This window comes from Tinamus guttatus, unplaced genomic scaffold (genome assembly GCF_059628265.1).
Source record: "Tinamus guttatus ecotype Peru unplaced genomic scaffold, ASM5962826v1 Tinamus_guttatus_pri_ptg000260l, whole genome shotgun sequence".
Lineage (NCBI taxonomy): Eukaryota > Metazoa > Chordata > Aves > Tinamiformes > Tinamidae > Tinamus > Tinamus guttatus.
The window spans coordinates 3,828,354-3,852,881 of record NW_028288794.1 but is presented as its reverse complement, the minus strand read 5'-3'; the positions used below and the strand labels follow the sequence as shown (position 1 = coordinate 3,852,881).

Here is a 24,528-nt window from a genome sequence, read left to right as displayed (position 1 = left end):
TGGCACTACATGGTTGGAGAAAGAGGATCTTCAATAACTGAAAAGCAAAGGTTGATGCAGACTCCATCCTTGGAAGTTTTTCAAGACCTGACTGAATAGTCTGATTTCACAGATGATCTTGCTTTCAGCAGAGGCTGGACGACAGACCTGCCCAGCCTGAACTATTCTGTAATTTTTTTTTTTTAGAATAGTTCCAAACAAATGACTGAATATTTAATGCATCCTAGTATGTGAATGTCTTCCAATAACATCCAGCCAATATAGGAGATGCTCTGCCATTCTCATCCCATACAACTGCAATATATAGATTTACTTTGCATGTTGGCAACCAGGCCAAACGTCCAATGACACCAGGACCAAAAGGTAAAAGGCTTGTTTTATTCTTTCTTCTTTTGACATATATTTATATTTTGACGTCATTTTTATATTCTCTTTCACATCCTATGTATTTATGAAAAAGGAAAAAAATAATTTACTCAAGATATGCTGACATTACGCACTCAAGTAATTAGGACAGGTACATTTACATTATTTCACATTCCATCATACTCCTCTGTCCTTCATGCTTCACAAAGCACTCGCTCACACAGGCTCCTCTGAATCCTCAATAGTTTAATACTTTGTTATCAGCATACTTTCAATTCCTTGCCATCTTTCCCTCTACAATTATCACTATCAAACTGCACTAGCCTAATAACCACAGAAATCATCGATTCCTCTTCCCTCTGGGAGCAGGATGCCATTCCCTGGGATAGCTTTCTGCCATTTGACCAGCTCTCAATAACCCTGGGTAAGGCACACGTATGAACGGAGGCTGTCTGCAATTGATTATTTTTGTTAAGTAATTTCGTTGACTCAAAAGTATTTCTTAATACAAATTAAAAACCTATCAGGATCTAGGACAAACAGGATCCTTTTGCTATGTATTCTAAGGTCTGATTTTCAGCTGCCCCCCAGGCACTTTAAATTTTTCATGTTTATTACTGAGCCCATGATTTCCTATATATCAATTCTAAACGAACTTTTAAATTTTGCTCCAAAATTTCCACAAGGGTAAGAATAGCAGCCATGCTTTTTTCTTCGCTTTCAAAGCAAACTGATTTTCAAAGGACTAATTTAATATCCAAACCAAGGTTTTGATATGCAAACGCTCCCACTCTGATGCAAAAACAAAAGCCCGCTCGTTCAGCCTACGAGTGGTCATGCACTGTGTGCAAACAGCAAAACACGAAGTTTTTACCAGTTCTGTTACTTCTATGGTACCCATTTTCCTCCAGTTGTTCTAGTTATCTTGAATGAAAAGCTCAATCGAATACAAGACATAATGGCTACTCCCCAAGAGAATGGTTTGCTTCATACCACTGTGTGCAGTACGTTAATAAAAAGGCCAAAAGCAACAGCTCCCAAACTCCCAAAAATAAAAGTTAGCAACTTTAATGTTAGCATCCTATTCTTCATTCATTTAAAAAGCAACTAGCAACATGACTTACTACTTAAGTATTACACAGTGTAACATCCCTGTCGAGGGACACTTTTCTTTGAGCAATTACTCAAACAACTCTCGGGTTACAGGGCACGCTTATACCCATGCGGAGGGGACCTGAGAAACACCTCAGTGAGCACAAGGAGTGGTTGCTAATACACGTTTTGGGGAGGACTAAATGGACAGAGGAAAGTTCTGTTGGACAGTAAAAGAAATCACTAAGGAGCGTGCAAGGCCAGCACTATCGGCAAGGAAGACGAAGGATGTGCGCTTTGCTCCTCAGCTGAGTCAGCCCAGCTGCTGACACCTATCCACAGAGCAGCTTTTCTCAGCTCCCGCGTTTACCTTGGGCGCCTTCCAGCTCAGCCCAACACCTCTCAGGGCAGCAGAGAAGCTCTGCTTTGGAACCAACAGGAGGGTACTGCAAGCAATAGCTTTGCATGGCAGCATTAAGCAACATATTCAAAACAGATCAGGTAGCAGGAAATAGGGAAGAGATTTGAAACCACAAGTGCACAGCAATTATTTCAAATAAAATGAGATCATACTCTGAAGTGAATGAAAAGATTCCATGCTTTCATTTAAAATTTTACACCATATTTATTCAATGGTACAAGAGTAATCTTGATCTTCCTGACTAATAGCTATGCAAATTACTCTGTGATCTGAAACACGCTGTGGTTTTTGTTTTTAATGCCAGTGATATATAATTATGCAGCTATAAATACATGCAGAAGCTAGAGGCTTCCATACTCTTATCAGTGCTCTGCAGTCACATCAGTAACAGGGAAGAAAAAAAAAAGACAGTAAGATGTATGACTTTCTCTAAAATAAAGATTTCTGGGAGACGGTGGGTCATCTTAGCCAGTTTGCCTAAACACAGCCAAGCAATAGATTAACAGAGACTAACGGATCCTAATGGAAGAACATGAGTTTACCTATTTCTACGGGTCATTCTTTGTCATCTGGAAAAGCAAGTATTTTTATCCTGCTATTCTCACAAGCTTTCTCTATGTTTTAGTGAAGACATTTAAGAAAACGCACATTTTCTTGCACAAAAAAAAGCAAGGCGAAGAAAAGCAGGAGGAGGGCACATGACGCACACTCTTCAGAGCCAGCTGTGGCCTCCCTGCCCCAACAGCCGCTCGTCACCTGCCGGCAGCTGCAGCACAAGCGCCCCAAGCCGGCGGGCGCCCTCCCTGCGCGGGGGCACTCGCTGTCGCGGTCGGCCCAACGGCACTGCTGGATTAGGGGGGAAACCTCCAGAGCAAACAACAATCCAAGTGAGATTTTAGTAACTACTTATTTACCCTTTAGTCAGATAAACTTTTGACCTTCCCGTCTAACCAAAATACAAGGAGTCATTAAGGGGAAGGGAAAAAAAAAAAACAAAAACAAAAAAAAAGAAGCTAGTTTTCCTCCTGAGAAGCATGCAGCTGTTGTATTTCAATGCGATTTTTTTCTTCTAAATCAATTCATCACTCTAATTATTAAATAAAAGTTGACACATTTTGCTCTATATTTGCATAGAATTTATCTTTAATGCTTAAATATTTTCCCCATTCCTAAAAATTTCTGAACTCTTAAAATAACAAGAGAAACACAGATCAAACTTTCAGACCAAGAACACATGGTCATGGTTCAGTAACAAAAAAGTACAAAAAAAAAAAAAACACAGTTCCATTGGTTCATGCCAACAATTCCATCATCATTGGCATAAGTTAGTTCTCACAACGTTATTACGTGTAAGAAATTTCATTACAGAAATACCAGGAATGACTATGAGTCAATCCTTAATAACAATAATAAATAAACTTATAACCATGTTAAACTATCCTTGCTTCACTACTATTTCAAATTTTCTGTAGGCATTCTGCATATTTGTCTAGAAATACATTCTGAGTCATACTAAAGATAAAACCACATAAAAAAAGTCTTGCAGAAGATTAATTTCAAAGCTTGCAAGACCATGTTTATGACCACACTGGTTTACAGATGGCACAAGAAAAATTCTTTTAGACCACAGCCTTCAAATGAACTTGTCTAAGGACCAAATCCACAGATGCAGAAAGACAGCCTAAAATCACACAGTAAGAACTGATAAAGAAAGAGTCCATCTTTACTGCTGCTATTCCCTGAATTTTGATAACTACAGACCTGAAGGCAACTATGTGAAATTAAACAGTGCAAACTTAAATCACTTTCTGAACATAAGCTCTTAAATCATATCTTTGAGTGCAGATGAGTGGTTTGGTCTCTCTTTTTCAATGCTCAGCTTGGAGGTGCACCAGCCCACAGGCACAAGCACCAGACTCATCTCTTCTTCCTCTCATCATCACATTCTTGCATGGAAACAGCCATAGTTGAGCTGGTATGTGCAGAACTCCCAGGTATTGTGGTAGAACAAATATGCCTTGACTACGCTTCTTTACAAAGGTCCTCGTGGGGTTTAGGGAAAGGGATAGACACTCCGTGAAGTCGAAAAGAGACTTCACTAACTGTAATTTAAGTCACAAGATGGTCACACTTGCAACTGCATGCCATAGCAAAGTTTCAAGCACATAAGTATCTTTACTAGGTAGCATCCAACTGGCTGCAGAGAATCTTCAGGCGACTCTGCTGAACTTGGGCTACTTTTCTAATTTGTCCTTAAGAAACTGCTTAAAGAGAAAATACAGACAAAACAGCCTGAAGGCAGAGCTGCAGGACTTGCTTACCCATCACAATGTAAAGTAGATGAGAAAGAAGGAAAAAAAAAAAAAAAAAAAAAAGCACTGAGCAATGCTGTAAAAGGAATCTACAAAAATAAACACAAAATAAAAGGGCTTGGCCAGCTGACTGGAAAATGGAAGTTTTCCCTCGCCCCCACACTCCTTCAAGGCACTTTCACATGCAGGAAGTATGTTTCTAAAATTAAGTCACCTATTCTTTGTAAGGACTGATTAAAAAAAAGAGTAACCGGACAAAATTGAAGTGAATTAACAGTGTTATACCTGAATCATAAACTCTGAGTTTATACTATTTAGTAGATAGTTAGGTAACTCTTTAGCTGATACCTTCCCATGCTCATATTCCCCAAATTACCTTTTCTACAGGAACATTTAGGAATGTTATGATCTTAACATCAGTAATAGTTATCTAGCATTAGAAGGGGCTGCAAAATATTTTCCTAACCAAACCCTTCCATTAAATAAATAAACAAACACACACACACACCACTTTCAATGATAGTGTTTTGCTGTGCAAAACAATCAGACCTTTTAGTATTTGGTAAAAACAGGAAAACAGTTCCAGTTCAAACAAGATCAGCTCCAAAAATGCTTGGAAAGATTGATTGTGTGATGACTAATTTTCTAAATATAGAAAATATTAGAAACAACCTACATTCTGTTAACTTTCCGAAAAGACAGAAGAATGGATCTGTTCAAGCTAGTGTTGAGGCTCTTGTGCACGTTCTGCCTCATGAGGCCAGGGCACTATCTGCCCATCTTCAGCACCCAGGGGAATAGGTTCCCTCCAGTCTTGCAAGATCATCTCAAAGAGGAGGAGATGCCTGTGCCAGCAGCGAGATGCTGTTCTAAATAATTGCTACAGATTCAGTGACACTATGAAAAATCTAACTCTATTGAAACCTATTACTGAAGAGTCATTTACAAAAAACTCACACTAAACACTCTACAATAATCTCTTATGCACATGACCAGGTTTATCAAACACCTTTATAATCTGGTAAAGAAGTAAAGCAGATCTCACATTCAAGAATGACTCCATTTAATGTAGCGGCAACAGTAGCTACTCCATTTAATGGAGCAGCAGCAGTAATTTAAGAATATCCACAAAGAAATCCATCTTTTAAGAACTATTCCTTTTTATCCAATTACTAGTATTCTAAAAACAGCATTTCTAACTGAAGTAAACAACAGTTTTACATACCTCAAAGCCAAGTCTATCTTTCTCTTTCCAGAAACAGAAATGTGTAACCTTCTTATCCCAAAATTCATCTGGCTTTACTACACAAACAAGCGATACCTCAGCTGGAACAACATTCTGTAAAATAAAAACATTTACACGATTGAGGTCCAAATACCACTTATATGTTGCCCTCCGTTCAAGAATTTAGAAGTTACAGATATAAATTAAACAAAAGCTATTACATTTAAGATGCTTTGTTGGTGCCATCCTATTTTGAAGTGCACTAAATCCCATTAACAAGGTAGTGTTAGAACTAAAAAGAAAATCTGGCCTCTGCTCCCAGTTTTGCGGTCTAATCACAGAACACTTATTGGCTTAACTGAATTTTATTTATGGTACTTCGTTTAAAATAAAAGTATTAAGGAACCAGATTTTCTATCTATGCCCTGTGCTTTGTGTGTGTGTGTGTGTGTGTGTATATATATATATATATTATACAAATATATGCATACAATCTTACTTTTAGAAAAAAATAAGCTTTATAAAACTAGTATTTGAAAATGGGAAGAAACAAAACATTGCCAAAACATTGTCAAAGATGTACACAAGTCAGCAATCATAATCAAAAGCTCATACTAACTGTCACAATGGGGTGTTAGCTGGAGTGAAGGATCAGTCAAGGCCATAACTGGAAGACAAGGGACTGAATTACTATTGCTGGATGCTATTTGTAGAAATTGCATCTTAGGCAAAAGTAGATTAAAGACAACTTGAAACAGACCAAGGAACTCGTGAGCACAAATTTTGTTCAGTGGGACAAGAAAATCAAATTATTGATATTTGATACACTTTCTGAGGCTTCGGAAAACCACTCTGATAAACAGAGATCACTTTTCCTCAGTCATCACCTGCGGAGTTATAAAAACAGCAATCCAAAATGCATGATGGTTCTCCAGCCTATTCACATACTGTGTATTATAGCCTCTTTCATCTTTGAGACAACAGAATAACCTATATTGTTTGGCAGAAATCAGAAGACTAAGCCCACAGTTCTGAAGAAATAAATCAACAAATTATTATTAAACATTTAAACCAGTAATTGGCACCTTTTTCCCCCTACTTTTTAGTACTTTGCCCTGCATATCTTTCTACCATTCACAGACATCCAGACTGATGATATCAAGGTGAAGCTTCCAGAATTTGAAACTAAATCAGTTTCATATCATCTGTTTTACAAAAATGTCTGTAACATTATGTTTTGAGCGTGTAACGCACAAAGCCTATTACTCTTCTTCAGATTGTTTCTTCCTGTTCCAAATCTTATCACAGAGCAAATGGGATCTTTTTTTAAAAAATAAAAATATTAATAAATGACTGTTGTTACAGTAATGCAGCTAATTGGGTTCTTATCTATAAAACTAACTTGTCAACTATGAACGTATAAAAAGCAGGCTTACCTGCAGCATTAACACGACCGTCTTTACCACATTCCATTGAGATTTTCTGCCATCCACTATCACAGTAAATCCTCTGGCTTTACATTTTTCACTAAAAGTAAAAGAAAAAACAAACCTTACAAATAAAGTAAAATTCATCAAGTGCCCTATCACAGTGACTCTGTACTCTGTATTTCAATCATACAAATAAAACTACATTGTTTTTTTCCTTTAAAAAGCTCGTATAAATATTAAGTATGCGCCATTAGAAACAGCTTTCATTTTTAATGCTCATGCATATTAATAGATATCCCAAATTATAATTTTGCAGTAGCACTGAAGTGTATCTCATAACAAAAGCATTTGTTTAAACTTCGGTACCTCTGAAATGGCTTTGCGAGCACTAAAAAAAGCTTCAAAAAATCATCTGAAGGATAAATTAATTTGCTGCTTAGTAAGGAAGGCAAAGGGGTGTTAGTTTTCATAAGGTGACTTAAATTGGTGCAGACGTGAAAATACAATTAAAAATAATAATAAAAAAAAATCATTTGACACATGCCCAAGCAGGAAAGCATCCAAATATAGCTAAATTTCTTTTTAAAATAGGTGATCTAATAATTACAGTGCATAAAAAGCCTCAACGCAGAAGCTCTGCATATAGCTTTCTACAGAAAGTATGTTAAACTGACAGCGTCTACTATGCTTTTAATTAAAAGGCTTTGAGTACATGTCCTACAAACAAAAGCTCTGCTGAAAGTACCTAGTTGCAAAGCCAAATATTCCAAGGCACTTCTGCTGAAGGACCAAATGGGAAAGCACAGTGAAAACTTTCCTCACTCTCGGCCCATCTCCACAAAACCTATCCAGCTCCTTCGGAATGAAGCGGGCAGCTGGTTTTGCCAGCTCCAGCTGGAGCAGATAGCTCCAAGCGGGCAGTAACCTCTGGATGCCACCACCAGTTGGAAGAGTGACCTGTTCAAAGCGAGCACAGGAGCAGCCAGAGGGCACGGAAAGGAGCCTGTAATCTTAGCATCGCACAGCACAGCAGTCCCCAAAGAAAAGTCTCTCCCTTTCACAGGCATAAAGCAGCAAAGCCCCATTCACAGACTTTAGCCAGCAAGGCGTAAGACACATCCACAAGGTAAACACAAGCAGTAGTTTTTAAAGATCTACAACTTCAACTTCATAACTTAGTGGAATTTGGAAAACACAAGCTCTAAATTCAAATAGAAGCCTTAAAGCTTCTCAGACATGAACATGCCGCATAATTCTTAATTGTCCCTTTGCTATGTCGTGCTCTTCTAGTCTTACTTTCCGAAATGAAGGACTAGAGAAGTTTCCTCTCCCTGAACCAAAATGCCTGGTATTGCAACTTTGGAGGCTGAACCTCTATCCGTCAAACTCATGAGTATCCGAAAAACATTACAGCCAATCTTTAGGGCCCAATCTTTCAAATATGTCATCACCAAACAAAGCCACCTCTGATCTCTAGCTTACAAAAAAAGATGCAGCTTTCTTGGAAAAGCAATCACTATTCCACGTGTTCAGAAAATTAAACCGATCTTTAATTTGCATTTAAGCATATCCATATTTACTTTATCGGATCTGGATGGAGGACAGAAAAAAAAATTATCTTGGAATTAAAAAAATGACAAAGCTACCCTATTATGCTACTCAAGAAAAAATAACTACAAATTTGGCCACCAACCTTTTAAGGAACTTCTAAGATTACACACACAAATACCCTAAAAACACTTTTTAAAAGCCTTTTTTTTTCCCTGTTTTATCAGAACAAATCACAGAGGCAAATCAACACTGCTTCCAAGAGCAGCAAGATGAATGGTGTCACTATTACATTTGAGACATTGCTTTCTTTATGCTCACTGGAAACGAGCAGTATCAGCACCTGTTTTCTATCATTACTTAACCCATTCAAAAACAACAAAAGTCAAACACACAAGCTACTAGTTCTGAAAGGATTAGTCAAATATCCAAATATTCATGCTTAAAAGTTGAAAAGCATGTCATGGCATGCATAACTGAATTCAAAGGTAAATATATCAAGTTACTTTCCATGGAAAAGCTAGAAGAAAAGTAACCCTAAAGCTTCATGGAAACCCATCTGGGTTTTGGGCATGTCCTCCTTCCCATGCCCCCAAACAATGTTTAGATAGATTTTCTAGGACAAAAAAGCCAACTGATTATTCTAAAAAGTATGCAATTCCCACTAAGAAAACACACAAACAAAAATGACAATGATTTTTCCATACTATGCCCCTAAAGGAAGGCCACTTTTTCCACATAACTGACTAACAATATTAGAAGTGAAAACATGAAGCTTCTCTTCCAAACGGATTTCCCAGTTTGCACGGTGTATGAGGCATGGTTTGGTTGAATTTTCAGAGAGTTATTCTTACACTAACACAGCTAAAGCCACGCATCAGGGCCAGCCTGCAGAATAATGAATGCCTGCGAGAACACCACCACCCGCATCTGCTCCGCGAGCACAGCCAAGTCTGCAAGCCAATGAGGCAGCTCGCACAGATGATGATCTGGGATTTTCATCATTTTAATAAAAGACAATAAGCTGATTAAAAATCCCTAAAATTTCCATCACTAAAATGTTGCTCAATATACACATCTTCATTTCGATATTTTATTTGGAAGCAACCTGAATTAATTCCCTGCTTCCATCTCTCCAACCAGGGCATTTTTTAAATACTGATAACTACAAAAATTCAGATCCACATTTTTAAAGCCTTTGCAGATTCCAGTACAAAATGCATTCTCTAATTACATCAGTGTTTTGCCATTTTAAAAATACAGACTGAAAGGATTAGAAATAAGCATTTAGCTAAAGGACTTCTATTCTTTATAAATCCATTCCAAAAGCAAAATAAAGCAAGGCTTTAATGGAGGCCAACCTCTGTCATAAGAGAAAAAAGGTAATAACAAATGTAAGATCAAGAACTGCCACTGTTAGCTTCCAGGGCTACAAGAGCAGAACTTAATCAATGATAGTTTTACAGTAAGGTCTGAAAAGCAGTTTACTTGAGTTGCAATTCAGCACATTAAGTGCTCTCAACTTTAAACAATCAATGATACTTCATATATTTTTAAATTAAGCACATGCTTAAGGCACTACAGGCTACAAAAACAGGCATTTAGCAAAGAAAGGAAGAAAAGGATGATTTCTTAGTTTGAGCAAATCCAGCAACTGCAATGAACTATCCCTGTAAACTTATGAGTTCTTTGTAGTGGCTCATTAATTTATATAGCAATGTAAAGCACACTGCCATTATAAATGAAATTAACACAGATACGCCAAGAAAGGAGGGAGAAATACCCACAGAAAAAAAGGCAAAGCCATGGATTTACAAAATAAAAGGACTTACACTATCATTAGTAGATATACCTCGGTTTATTGAAATAGGTTGTTTCTAATTAAACCAGATGCTATCACATTTAAAACAACCATCTACGTGAGCTTTGTCTTAAAAGATAATGGAAAAATGAAAGACAAAATACAACTCCTTCCAGCACCAGAAAACTGAGCAGCCCTGAACAGAATGACTTGAAATCACCTTGGGATACTGAGAAGGTAGTCTAGTGTGACGCTCAGCTCATCCATACTCGTCTGTTCAAGGCATAGCGGAATTGTCAGAATGAGGCCACTTCTTCTGTCCTTCCCTCCTGTTTAGAGGGGAAAAAAGTCATCAGAAAGATGTGATGGCTTTAAAGTAACAGAAATGCTTCGTACTTTCATGGTTGGACTTGACGATACTCAAAGTCTTTTCCGGCCATAATGATTCTATAATTCTACTTAGATGGTCTCCAAATGCATCAAGAAACTAAAGTTTTAAGTTATTACAAAAAAATCACAGCTGAAGTTATGAGGATTCATTCATCACATTCATGTACCACCAAAGGTAGAGTATAGGTCATATCTGCATCTGCCAGTCTCTCATCTAGTGTTTCAACATAAATAACATCAAAAATTAAGTGTTCCAGAAGCATTTTGGCATATCTAGATTATTTTTTTCAAAGAAATATCTCCTAGAACTTTCTACACTATCGGTCTGTCAGAAATCTGGTAAGCTTCCAATATAAGTATGGACACAGCAGTTGTAACTGAAATGCAAAACCTTCTAGACACATCCACTATACAAAGGAGGGCCCTGTACCGCACAGCACAGAGATGCTTTCATCTTCAGAAGTGCTTTTAAACCCTTCTGGCACGAGTTATACTAATAGCACCAGTAACAAAAATATTGAAGGCGGCAAAGATAAGATGATGTAAATGCATTACTTTCAAGCAGACTGTTCCACAACTCAGGCTTGGCTACTGTTGAACGCACAAACACTCTAAAGAACAGTGACATCTTGTATTCCAGCTAAGGGTTTGTCCCCCCAACCTGTAGACACTATCAGTGAGAATTCAAACATCCATATTCTACCTGCACTGTGACTTTCTGTAGTTTTCTTAAGCAACTCAGTATATACAGTTCAGGTAAATAGCCTGCCACGCTTGTCATAGCATGACACAAGGAAAAAGTAGGGATTATCTTTGATTCTTTTCTCCATGAAAAGCAACAGCTGGTGGTTTATATAAGAACTAACTATTAAGTCTTTATTACCTAATAATCATTTCAACTCCAAACTGTGTTTTCAAGGAAATATTAAAAACCTACCTAAGTTTTCAGGGATTATTAACTTAAGGTATCAGAAGTGTTAGCTATCATAAATTTCGTCTGTAACATTTCCAAAAATAACCACACTAAACAATTATAATTATTTATTTGGTTTTAGTTATGGTAATATCATCTTCATTTCATTATTTTAATTTATTTCTAAAAGCTAACTGCTGTATAAATATTTACCATAACCTTCGCATTTCAGAGAGAGAAACCTAAACTGGTATGTAGCCAGTAAGTTCTAAAGGGTTTCTAGCATTTAAACTGCCTCTCAGTAAATTACTTCTCATGAAAATCATCTCCATTTCAAAATGAAACAGACAGCTTTAATTGCCAAACAGCAAATGCACTCTAGTTAATCAGAATTTGCTTGAGGTATAATGCTTATCAGCCCTACTACGCATCTGTTGATACTACTGAAAAAAATGTCTACTGTTTCAGGCAATTTAGAAATCAAAAAACTCCTATTATAAAAAAGAAAAAAAGGAACAAGTTCCACTTCTCAAATGAATGAGAGACATAAACTAGTCTCTAGCTGAAATAAACTAAACCAAAATAATACTATAGAAATCTTTCTCATTTTGTGAAGTTGAGAAGCATCCTACCTCCTCCAAATTAAGCATTAAAGTGCCAGGAGCCAGCACAGCTATCTGACAGCAGAGAAATCAGCATGAGAACATCATTCATCCTTACCTAGTACTCCTTTTTGGCTTTCATGGCTTTGAGGGGACAGGGGATGCAGAGAGTTAAAATCAAGTTAATAAATACAATAATACCAGAGTGGCATGGATTAAGTACTTGGTAAGATCCAAAATCTTGCAATGTATAGTTCGTTTTGCTTCTGTCCACGTGGAAAAGAATGGGGTGGTAAAAATGAAGAAAAAAAACCTGGAAACTCTTGCAGTTAACCACTTACAAAACCAAGAGAGTTATTCATGGAGCCCTACTAAATCATTTTTTTTTATTTGTGGAGCAAAACTTCATGGTATCAGCTCTGTTGAGTTACAGTCTACAGTGAAAGCAGTCTGCCAAATACCAAGAGCAGTAGCTTGGCTACTAGATTAAAAGTTTCAGAGATGCTTTTGAAATATGACAACATGCCAAGCTACAATATAGTTCTGTTAAATACATCCCACGTTGCTCTGTTAGATACATCCAGCAAGTATAAAAAAATGCAAGCTGAAATCCCCACCCAAATTACACAGACAGGAACCATTTAAGGAAACCAGAAACCATACCTGAAAGAAAAGCCAATTTTTTCTTCAGAATGGGTAGTATCACTGAAGCTTCCATTCTACTTCAGATAGTTTGCACTGTGCTGCTCTGAAACACAAGAATTTAAGGTTGTCGATTATGGGAAATCAATTACCGCATTTCAGTAAAATGAGCACTGGCCAAAACACTTCTTGAAGGAAGTACAGCACACTATAATCGAAACCAACTCATAACATTTAGCAATTCAAGGTGTTGTAAAAAATGGGGGGGGGAGGGGACACAGATTCATTTTCCATGTAAATCCATGTAAAATTAAACATTTCTTTCTCCCCAGTTTAAAGAAACTATAGCATAGTCTCAGGCAAAGACAAGGAGATAATTTATGTAACAGCCCTATTTTAAAACCCATTAAAATGTAAGCAATTTACAGACAGATTATCTGTTTGATTGGTTATTCAGGTATAAAATAAGTAAGATTAGTACTCTTTACACTTTTACATAGCCTAGGTTGTATTACTATGAATATAGTAATTATTTAAATACCTCATGCTAAATACTTATGCATTTATGTCAGGATACTGTCATTAACCTGCAATTAGTAGGTCTTCAGTCAAAGGAAAAAAGAAAAAAAGAAAAAAAAAAAAAAGAAACAAAACCGGAACCACCCAAACAGAGAGAAAAGGTTTAGCATATACATGATATGCTGCTTCTCCCTTTGTCTCCAAATCCCTTCTTAGCCTCATCCCATTTTCATTACATTATCCCCCATGATTCGCTGTGATTAACCTCCAGCGTTTCCCAGAGAATGGAGCGGACATCAAACCCACAGCCTAGGCAGAGCAGTGAGGTGTCCCTCGGGAGCCTTTCTCAGTTGGTGTTTTACTCCACCGCAGAGCAGTGCCCCACGCTTCCCCAGCAACCCACTCCTGCTCTTGAGTATTTGCCCCCTCCCATTGCCCCTACACCATGGACCACGTACATTCTGCATTTTCAGGTTAATTTATTCTTTCCAATTAGACAAACTCTCAAAAAAAAAGAGATGCAGAGGCATATAAATCATTCCATCAGGAAACTGAGGAAACTGATAAAACTTCAGCTGTGGAAGGACTATGCAGATAGTCTGCTCAGCCACAAAAAAAATCCTAACACCAGAGTCCTTTATCAGAAACCTGTTTTACACTTGAGCATTATTTTTTCCTGTTCCTAGATATCACACACAAGTGAAGCAGAAGTCACTCACTCCACTAGATTTGTGCATGTTTAAGAGCTATTATAAAGTAGCACTTCATTTACTCAAGAATAAGGGGTCACACTTGATACACCTATCAAGACAATTTACTCTTTTTCAGAAGTGTTTAAGCAAACACAGGGAGACTCTAAGTACTGCAACATGTTCTTGAGAATTATATACAAGAAATACTGTATATACAAAACATCAGGAAGCAATTTCCCAAAGACAATTTTTTAAACGGTTACCTGAAATTTCAAGTGCCTCAGAGATATTTGGAACAATCAATAACGTGATACAGATAAAATGTTATACTATATCAAGTAAAAGTATAAATTAACCCAAGGAATAAGAGAGCCAAACCATGTAAAACAATTTTAAAAATCAATAGATTATTGAGTTATGCCATAGAACGCAGTAAAAAACAGTAGCCAACTCTGAATCTTAGGGTATAACACTTCCACAAGTGAATCAGAAACAGTAAGCAAAAGAACAAAAACTTTTACGAAAATAGTGTTCTTTAAATATTTCCTTTAAATATACTTTGAATGTATAATATGATAAATATTAAGTGCAAGGAATAGACTTCTGCAAGATCACAAATAAAAATAATATAGACCAAGAAAAAACAAAAGAAACAAAAAGTGAGCAATTAATTCAGAGCAAATATACCTAGCAAGCAATCAGAATAATCAACCGCTGCAACTGCTGCACTTGGCAGCTAGGTGCTGTACCTGGTTTGGGTCAGAGAAGGCAGCAGGCAGCTTGGTAGGATGAGCTGTCACCACCTGTAGAAAAACACGTGTCCTGCTCATCAGGTTCCATCAGGAGACTACACAAAATCTAACTATGGGCTGAGGATTTTCAAGAATGCCAGAGATATGACAGTTTAAGGTGGTCTCTGGAAGGGATTTTGATCAGGGTAGAAGAAGGAGATAAGGAGCAGGTTAAGCAGCAAGCCCCATTTCGGAAGGTGTGCTCAGTCAAGCACTCAGGACATGATCATCAGAATGCAGCATGAAACTAACATCCCGGGGCTACCATTCAAACTGGGGGATTTACTTTACTTGGATAAAACAACGTCAAGATGTTTGACTGAGCCAAGGAAAACTGTCCAATACTTTGGCAATTTATTGTTTGCAGAAATGTGTGGAACATCAGGATGCCAAGAACTCAAGGGCTTTATAAAGCTACAACCTATGAGGCCATTCCAAGTATTGCATTAGCCAAAGAGAAGGGCTCCCTGCACCATTTGCTCTGAAAGGAAGAGCTGCATTTTGCCAGGAGTCGATTCCTGGGATTTGCGCATGCCGGCAGAGGGAGCTTTGGTCATTCACGCGGTGCTGGCAGAGCGGCATCTAAAGCGAAAAGGCAAAGCCCACGGCAGCACTATGGGTCAGCATGGCGTTTTCAGAGATGAATTTACAAGTCATGGGCAGGACATCCTTCATGAAAGCAGGAGCCAGTAATGCCAGCATGGGGAGAACACACACTTGATGATCCTAACGCCATCCTCAGCTCAGCTGCAGGCTCATCTATCACAAGACATTTAACCATATCAACACCCTAACTAGCATAGAAAGACTTCGAAACCTTCAGGTTGAGGGAAGCCCAGCAGGAAAGTTAAATTTTGAATTTAGATAAGCGTTCTTCAGTAGACTGTTTAAACCCTTACAGGGTGGAATTATGCAAAGCAGTCACTGGGCCATGAATTCTGACTATACGAACTGCTGCTGCCGTGGCCAAGGCAAGCTAGGAACTGGTCAGATTTGCACACACTAGACCTGAAAGGTAAAAGTAGGGACTTGTCAGCCTTGAGGGAAAAAGAGAGCAACCTGAGGTCACCATAAATGGGGGTATCTATCTTGCATGATCCTGTTCTTCACTTTCCTTTACAAAGCAACCTATTTCTCATACTTGCATGGATCAATCCAAAAAAAATAATTTTTTTATGTTGAGAGATATGCCGATATCCATTTACAACAAAAAACAGATCAATCATATACACATATATTCAACTCCATGCATAATGCTTCAGACTGGGAACTCAGCTTCTCTATGAAGGCTTAAGTAGTATTTACATATACAAACAGTATATTCTTATGTGGGAGGGGGAGGTTAATGGAATCAAAACTGTAAATGCTCTAAAAAAAATATAAACTTCAAATAGAGAGCCTGAGTGGGGTAAATAAAAGCTATTCCTCTTCTTGTTGAACACAATGAGTTTTATTATGACCCAAAAGTCTAATAATTATTTTTTGCGAAACACAGAAATAACATTTCAACAACTTTTTGCTGTCCCTCCTCTTCCCAAGTGCAAAGCTTTACACAGTTCATCCCCACTGCTCCCACCAGGACCTCAGTACTGGTGTCTTTTTGGGCAACTATGTAGCAAACAACAGCAAACGAACAGCAATTTCAATTCTTTCCAGAAACCACCCAACTGTTCAACCACACTTGAACTACCCCACTGAAGTCACTTAGGAGACAGCTGCCAAAGCTAACAGGCAGAACACGTACCTAGTAATGATTTTACCCTCTCCTCAAGATATATTTCAAAATGACTATAAATGATTCTCCAGTATAATCAATGAAGAGAACACAAACCTACACACACATCTTCATACCTTCACATAAGAACAGAAGTTTATACAAACTTACTGACTCTAAGAAGTACTTATTCTTTGCTGTTGTTAAAATACCAGGTTATTTAATATTAAAGCACTGCCTGGCTTTCTGCCACAGTGCAAGACTGCTGTCCATCGATTAAAATAGTTCTTTTGTTCAATATTTCCTGGAACCAAAGGAAGCATTCTGCCCACAGAGAGTGGAGGGAACTGAGTCAGAACAATTACTGTTGATTCCAACCACCTAGTCTTTGTTCCAGAAACTCCTAAATTTTTCATTTACCCTTTTTTGTTTTTTGTAAAAGTTTTAATGCACTCTGTCTACAAAGAAACTCTCACCAGAGTAAGTTATCAGAACATGCCAGAAAATCTCCACAATAAAAAGGGGTTTAATACCCCTCTCTATCTTCTACACTCCAGAGAATATCAGAACGAGTAAACGTAAATGCTACTTCTCTATAGCAAATAAGCAATTTCAACAGGGCTGGCCTTTACTTTCTACTGGGAGATGTCAAAGGTATTTTCCAAAGGTACCCTACTAAAAGAAATAGACATATTTAGTCCTGTAAGTAACATGCAAAGTCATTGTTCAAAGGAAGACAAGCTCTCAATTTAAAATTAGGATAGAATAATGAGCAGCTATGTGGCATCACTGTTTAGCTGAAAGGAACAGAACCAGTGTTTACTCATCAATAAATGAAAGCATCTGGACCCATTAAAGAGAAAAGAAAAAAAAGCTACAGAGGAAAAGCAGGAACACTGAAAAGTACAGATTTCACTTAAGGAAACCTAAGTATTTAAAAAATAGCTGAACTTTATCACTTCCAAAACAAAACACACAGTATGCTGTATTTATAACATGCTCAAATTTTACAGACATGAAGCCAAGTTGAAGAGGTTTAATTGGTTTTCTGGTTTCCAGAAACAATCCGGAGTGCTGAATGCCCACCTTCGATTTACTCAGGCAATTAAAATACCATATGCCAAATTATAAAACCTGTGTTAACAGGAAACATGCTGAATAAAAGCAACCCATTAAAGAGCCACACAAAAAATCACTCAAATTATTTTTTTCAGGCTTTTTAAAATCAATATAGTATTGTTCTTCATTAACCATTTTTTCCCCCAGAGAAATGTGGCAAGACTAAACCCACGCAGTAAATATATGTATTTAAACCTAAGCACCAGAAAGGTGTTCCAAATGTGTTGGAGAAAGACACAGCAAAAGTGAAAACTCTTCCCACTACCCCCAAGCATAAACTAATACTACTCATGAAGACATTTCTCTTAAATACATAAGTGTGATAGGAATAGGTGGGAACGGGCAACTGTAAACAAAGTAACAGGTCAGCTACAAATTTACACAATACATAAAATGCAAATACTATTTCTTGCTGCATTCCACCATAGAATCAAATCATGCCTATGCAGGTGGTCTTCCTTCTTATTTTTAGATTCCACAAGACTGTAATTACACTGTGTTACCAAGGAAAGTTCAAAATTCTTAAGGAAAAAAGCACTGTCCTATGCATATAGTTTCTGATAACTGAAAGCGTATCATCTGATTTTGCTATAAGAAATCTTTACTCTCATAATAAATAAGAACAGAAGCTCAAACACTATTTGAAACAAAAGGAAGAAAGAAGCTGAAGGACTTGCAATTGACTAGAGGACCAAAAGTGAGATGATGCCCTGAAGACATCAGGGAGAACCTGGCCCTGCAGTTAATGTTTCCTTCTGAAGTGATCCAGTTGGAATCACTCCACAAAAACCATTAACCACCGAAATGAACCCAAGCTCCAAGAGAATTAAGATAAAAATGATTACACAAATTCTTTGGATCCAAAAACATTTAATACTCTCAGTACATACAGCAAGATCTTTAAATGGATTAGTCTGTGCACAAATAACCACTGTAAGGTTCAAAGAATGAGTAATTTCATCATTCTCTCATCATATATCAAGCAAGAGAACATAGCTGTTCTGTTACATACAGGACTAGAAAAAAGCTGGTTTCCATTTCTTGTTCCACTATGAAATATACATATGGCTTTCAGCAAGCCAATTATCCTGTTTAGTCTTCATTCGATCTCTCCATCTGTAAAATGGAGCTGTTATATATTAATTCCCTCTTTACAAGTGTATCACGATGTTTAATTCAGTAAGGTTTTTGAAGACTTGAGAGATTATAAGAAACTCCATAGATTTGCCTATAAATAACCAAGAAGCAGATGGGCAGCTACACTCAAAAGCTGTAGCAGCTTGCAAGTCCAGGCACAAACAATAGTGCAAATAACTTTAGACATCTCTGACGTACTGAAAAAAAAAAAAAGCCTTTAATCATATATGTTGATTACAAAATAAATAATAAATCAGCTTCTGAATTTATGGCTCTCAAAATGAACAGCTTAATTCCCTGAGCTACCATGCAAGTTTTTCATATGCTAACTTCAGCCCGCAAAGCACAAAGTTCATCTGTCCCACATGGAAATAAAATCTGTGTGCATAAGACAGACAGAAAGCTCAGTAACACTAATATCCATGTAGCTTATTGTGCCACCTTGCTTTGAAGCTATCTTAGAGCAGTGGGAGAGAGGTGTCACAAAGTCAGGGACAACACAAAGAAAGGTATCTCCATATGACTGCTGGCACCCGAGGGTAATTTGAGAAACACACCAAACAAATGGGCCTGAAGAGCAGACAAAAGCTGTAAACATTCACTCATTGATTTAATTCGTAATTAAAGAGCACAGAGGCACCGGGTACAGTTACTCAGCTGCACAGTTTCAAAACAACAATAAAACCTGACAGAGGAACAGAGGTTACTCTGATGCAGATGACCAGTATGTTTTACTCTTCAAGGTAAAGCTGTTCTAAGCTAGAGCCCTTTAAGACCTCAAAGAGATTACTTCACACATTTGTGGAAGATAAAGCAAGGCTTCACCTTTTCAAACTATCCTCTTCCATTATAAGCTGATTATTTTCTTTTGATCAACAAACTATCAGATAAAAGAGGGAATTCTAAAGTTTTATGTTGCAACCAATTTTCAAGTTGTAAGTACACAATGTTCCTGATCTTCCACAAGCAATTAGTTCATACTAGAGGATTGAACAAACAAAAGCCACAGACAATATACATTTCATCAATATGCAAGCTTGATTAATTTTAAGGCAAAAAATTAATCCCAAAAAACCCAAACACACAAGCATATTTTGTCAGTTCCATTACAAACAAGCAATTAGTACTCTAATTCAGCAACTTGTCACAGCAGATGCACACGTGGTTTGAAAAAAGGCATCCAACTTCTGGTTAATAGTTGAGTTAATGTGCAAAGCATATGGTCAAAGCTATACAAAAAAAACAAAGCTTGGAAGCTAGAGCCCATTTCTTGTGCCCCCCTTTCAACTGGAAGCTTCACTGTTACCTTAGACACTGGGTCTGCTAAGGACTTCTAATAACAGAATTTAGAAGAGCCCTCTGCTGTTAACTACTCCCTGTTTAACATTCTGGGAAAAGTGGAATAAAAGATGAGTGGCAAAAAGGAGTGATGAGTAATCTAATGAATAGTGAGACAGCAAAAAGACAACTAGTGAATAAGACAGGTTATGCCATCAGAGAAGAAAAAGGGTTTACTTTGATCCCAGTTAACTATTAATTTCACAGAATGGGAGCCCTTTTCCTCTGCTTTACAGCAACTGCCAGAGGGAAAGAAGGCCAGAGCCCAGAAGCACTCGAAGAGAGAAGCCACAACAACGTTTGCACACACAGCTATGGAACACTACACCTCGGTCTGTTCACACGAGGGTAGGCGCAGGACAGTCTGAAGCAGTTAGCACACTCAAAAGAATCTCACTTGCTTGGTTGCATCAGAGGACGTGCCCACGACCAGCAGCTCCAAGCAGTTTTGCCCTTATCCAAAGAAAAACATGCAGAAGTCTCTAATGATGCTGCAGCATATGACACACCAAAACGACAATTTGCTACAGTTTTCTAATCTTTCCAGGCTCAGGCCTTTCCAAACATATATGGTATACTTCAAATTTCAGCATTTCCAGACCTCTCTAATTTAGAATAAAGGAGAAAATAAGTCTCAGCTTTTGTATGCGTCTCCACGTTTCTTTTTCCACCACATTTACAGAAAGAGACCTTGTGTCTACCTTTCTGCAGAACTCTATAGCTTGCCTGTGTATGTTGTTGCCTGTGGTGACAGCCGAGTGAGATCAGCTTTCTTCCCTCTCTTGCAACACACATCCAAAACAGCATAAACTGTAGTCATCTGAAACAGTCCCAACTCGCATCAGAGCATAAAGTGACCACAAAACAAGCAACATGATGCAATTTGGGAGGTGGCTTCTCCATTACATTCTACATGGCAATAGGTCAATTGAAATGTTGTGTTCAAAAGCATCGGGCAGAAGTTTTCTGTTCATCACACTTCTGTAACACCAACAAGAATCACAGGTTCAGCTCTTAAAATTTTACTTAGTTGGAGCTCATGGTGAAGCAAGACAGAAACCACACAGCCTGTAAATCCTCATGGACACATGCCGGGGGGAAAAAAAAAAAAAAAAAAAAAAAACCACACATCAATGAGAGTGGAATAAAAAGACACACTTTCTTCCCCAGCTAACTCTACTGAGAAAGCCAACGCACACAAAACATAGCATTGAAGGTACTGATTTCTGTGATGAAAAGTCATGGCACTCAAGTATTCAGTTCTTGATAAAAACTAACTGAAAAGATAGCAGGAGTAAAGAGAATGGAGAATTCCAGGCCAGGAGCAGCTGAGTCAAGAGTCAAAGTCAAAAGAAACAGCTGCACTGATGACTGCAACTGTTGGCAGTGTGGAGCAAACAAACTTTCCTCTGGGATGCAAGATTAGTACTTCTTGTTCCTTTTATAACATTTTACGTAAGAGAACAGTCAAATTCTACAACCGCCTAACAACATGTATAACAGCTTTGGCCATAACTGTGTGTGGCTCAGACCCTCCACCATTTCAGTGCAAAAGGGCAGATCAATATAATGTTACTACAACTGCAGGGTAGCAAAAAGAAATACATTTCTAAACCTCTTTTTCAACCCACAAATTTAAGTGGCTGTAGAAACTACCTGCAGTAGCCACAGCATCTCTCCCACCCCTTCGAAATAAAGGCTATTACATTCCACCATCATATACAAATAAATGTTTCTGAGAGGGGCACATGTTTCAGGGAAGATCATGACAAGCTTGTTACCTGCTGCCTGGAACATCTTATATGCAACATACTTGCATAGAGCAAAAATTATATTGGCATGGAGAAAACCGACAATCCACGCTGAGCAAGTGCACTGACTGGAAGGAAAGCAACATTTTCATAAACACCAGAAGCAGATGACCGACAGCACCTCCTACCTACGTATTTTGTGTCCATCCAGACTTTCTCCCTTAAGGAGGGCCATTTATTTTCTGACTTCCTTCTTTTTTGCAATATTTGGTCTGGCCAGCATTTATCCTTCATGAAATCTCTCTCAAATTCAATTCTGCCAACTCCACAAGCGTTTAGCTTTACTCTAAATTCTTGTGTGCTTACTACAACTACCTCCCTTCAATCACTGGTTCTGTCAAGCACTACATCATACCTTCATCTCCTCTTAACTATTGTAATTTCCTTCTTAATGGATTCTTTATGTCCCAGCCTTCCAAACTTCAGCTTGTCCAAAATGCAGCAGTTCATCTTCTCACCTAGAATGGGAAAACAATACTCCATATTCCATATTTTCACTTGCTTCCTTATCCAGTTTAGAGTCCCTTGTGAGCAAAACCTCACTTTGGAATCTCCCATTCTCATTTAGTCTAAAGGATAGAAAGTTTCGCCAGTGGATTTTTCTACTTTTCACTCGAGGTGCTCACTCTCTCATTTCTCTTCTCTGCACAAGCTTCTTCACACTAAGAAAACAGCAGCAATCTTCCTTGATGCTATTTATTTTTTTCTTGCTTCCTTATCAGCTAGAATCTTATCTCCCTCTTCAAATTAGAATTTGCCAATCTCCCATCTAGAGCTTGCTCATTCTCTGATGCATTAAAAACTAATACTGTAAAAAGCCACTGTAAACAGCAATATATCTTATTCACAAGTTGTAGCATTTTAATAACCTTAGTAAGTATGAACTAAGTCTAAACCAAATTCTGTAACTTAAAATATGTGAAACTTTGGTTTTGTTATGCTAGCTTTTAAAAATTTTACAAAGTCACAAGACAAAACCCAAGTAGCACACCCAAGATAAACAAGGCATGAGTTTGAATTACAGTTTAAATACATTTGTCCAACACTAGTCACGAGGACATTGTCAAAGACATTGTATTCATCAGATCTAAGAACAACGCACAAAGATTTTAATGATCTCATTACAGAACAGATTGATCGTACTTACCATTTGCACTGAGATATCTGTTAAGGACACAAGTTTGAGCTATGGATCCTGGGTTCTGCAAATTTAAATGAAAAATGGATTTGACCATATTTTTAGAAACTAAAAGTCCTTTCAAATAAGTCCAAATAAACCTTAATTTATTTGGAGATTGAAAACAAGAATTTATTATGAAGTTACATGATAAGGGAGTCAATGTTTCCTTTACAGATTGATGAATACTGGTAAGCTAGACATTGACTGGAGTGGGACAGCAGGAATTCCGTATTTTCCCCCAAAACATATGGTAGACATCAACATTGTTTATAATTAGCAGGCAATGCTCCTGAGGCAGCACCGGAAGCAGTGGGAAAGTAACAAGAACCAGAGTCCTTGTAGCACGCCTTCAACCAGTGGTAATCCACACAGAGCTTCAGGCAAGAGGAAAGAAGGGCAAAGGCAACATATTATACATATGTGTGTGTGTTTATATGTGTGTGTATATATAGATATATATATTTTTTACTCAAAAGAAAGATACTCCTGCAAACTAAAATGAATCACTACATCTTAATCTCGCATCTTGTAATACAGATAGACACTAAAAGTGTCACTTGAAAAACCTCAGTGACTGCTTTAAGACACACATGGAAGCTTGATCAACTCCCATCCCTTGGCAAAACCTCACGACACAAACCTGTGTGGAGTGTATTACAGGTGAAGCCAAACACGTTTCATAGCTTTCATATTTACTGAAACAGTGGTCACTACAAAAATCATGATACCAGTTCTTAAACTCAATACAAATATATTTTACAATAAATATAATAAATATTTAATACTATATTTTTTCTTAACTTCTGACTCTAGGGAAAGCTGTAGTGTCATATAAAATATTACTTTAGGAAAAACAATTGGCCACAGCTGCTTGCCCAGGTTCTCCAAGGAGCACCAACCCTCAATGTAAAAATGTGTGCAAAATGTGAAATCCCTCCCATTAAAAACAATTCCTCAACCAGCGAGGGCTTCCTTTCCCAGAGAGCAGAGCTTGGCCAGCACCCGAGGGCAAGCGCTAGGCCTCTCCGACCAGGCTTTACTGGCCCCCCTTCGCTCCTCGTTAAACATCTGCTCAGTAGAGGACGCGCGTAATAAAAATGATGCAGTTTTATAAGAACACAAGACCGTGCTGCGGAAATAGGAGCCCTTAGGAGGGTTCATTGGCAGAGCTGTTGCTACCACGGCCACCTTCATTGTGCACTATGGCCCCTACCTTGGCAGACAATGTCACGGAACGGGAAAGGGCAGGAAAAGAAAAAAAAAAGGGGGGGGGGGAAGAAAAAGAAAAAAAATAGCAGGCAACACTTCCTTATCTCCCCGTGAATTTTAACGAGGGAACAAAGTCTGCATTGAGCCACCAGCACAATGCAGCGCTACGAGGCACGAGGAAGCCGCCTTTGCTGCGGGTTCAACAGGGAGGGATAAAAGGACAAGTGCAAAAGCATCCGTGCACCGGGGCGAGTCGCGCAAGCACTGCCCGCTGTG

At 38.0% G+C, this 24,528-nt stretch overlaps 1 protein-coding gene across 2 annotated transcripts in view; it reads right to left on the bottom strand.

The window, feature by feature from the left end:
- Nucleotides 1–23,027, bottom strand: part of SESTD1 (SEC14 and spectrin domain containing 1) — a 43,648-nt gene extending 20,621 nt beyond the window's left edge. Inside the window, exons 1-6 of one of the 2 annotated variants that reach the window (XM_088527005.1) lie at nt 23,011–23,027; nt 22,219–22,321; nt 12,764–12,848; nt 10,416–10,524; nt 6,853–6,943; nt 5,417–5,530 (exon numbers count right to left, since the gene is read on the bottom strand). In XM_088527005.1, coding sequence (XP_088383131.1) covers nt 5,417–5,530; nt 6,853–6,943; nt 10,416–10,524; nt 12,764–12,818 — 369 coding nt within the window. In that variant the 5' untranslated portion in view covers nt 12,819–12,848; nt 22,219–22,321; nt 23,011–23,027. Of the gene's footprint in view, nt 1–5,416; nt 5,531–6,852; nt 6,944–10,415; nt 10,525–12,763; nt 12,849–22,218; nt 22,390–23,010 lie in introns of those variants that run through there. The other variant, XM_010222545.2, reaches the window with a different exon arrangement.
- Nucleotides 23,028–24,528: the final 1,501 nt, after the last annotated feature.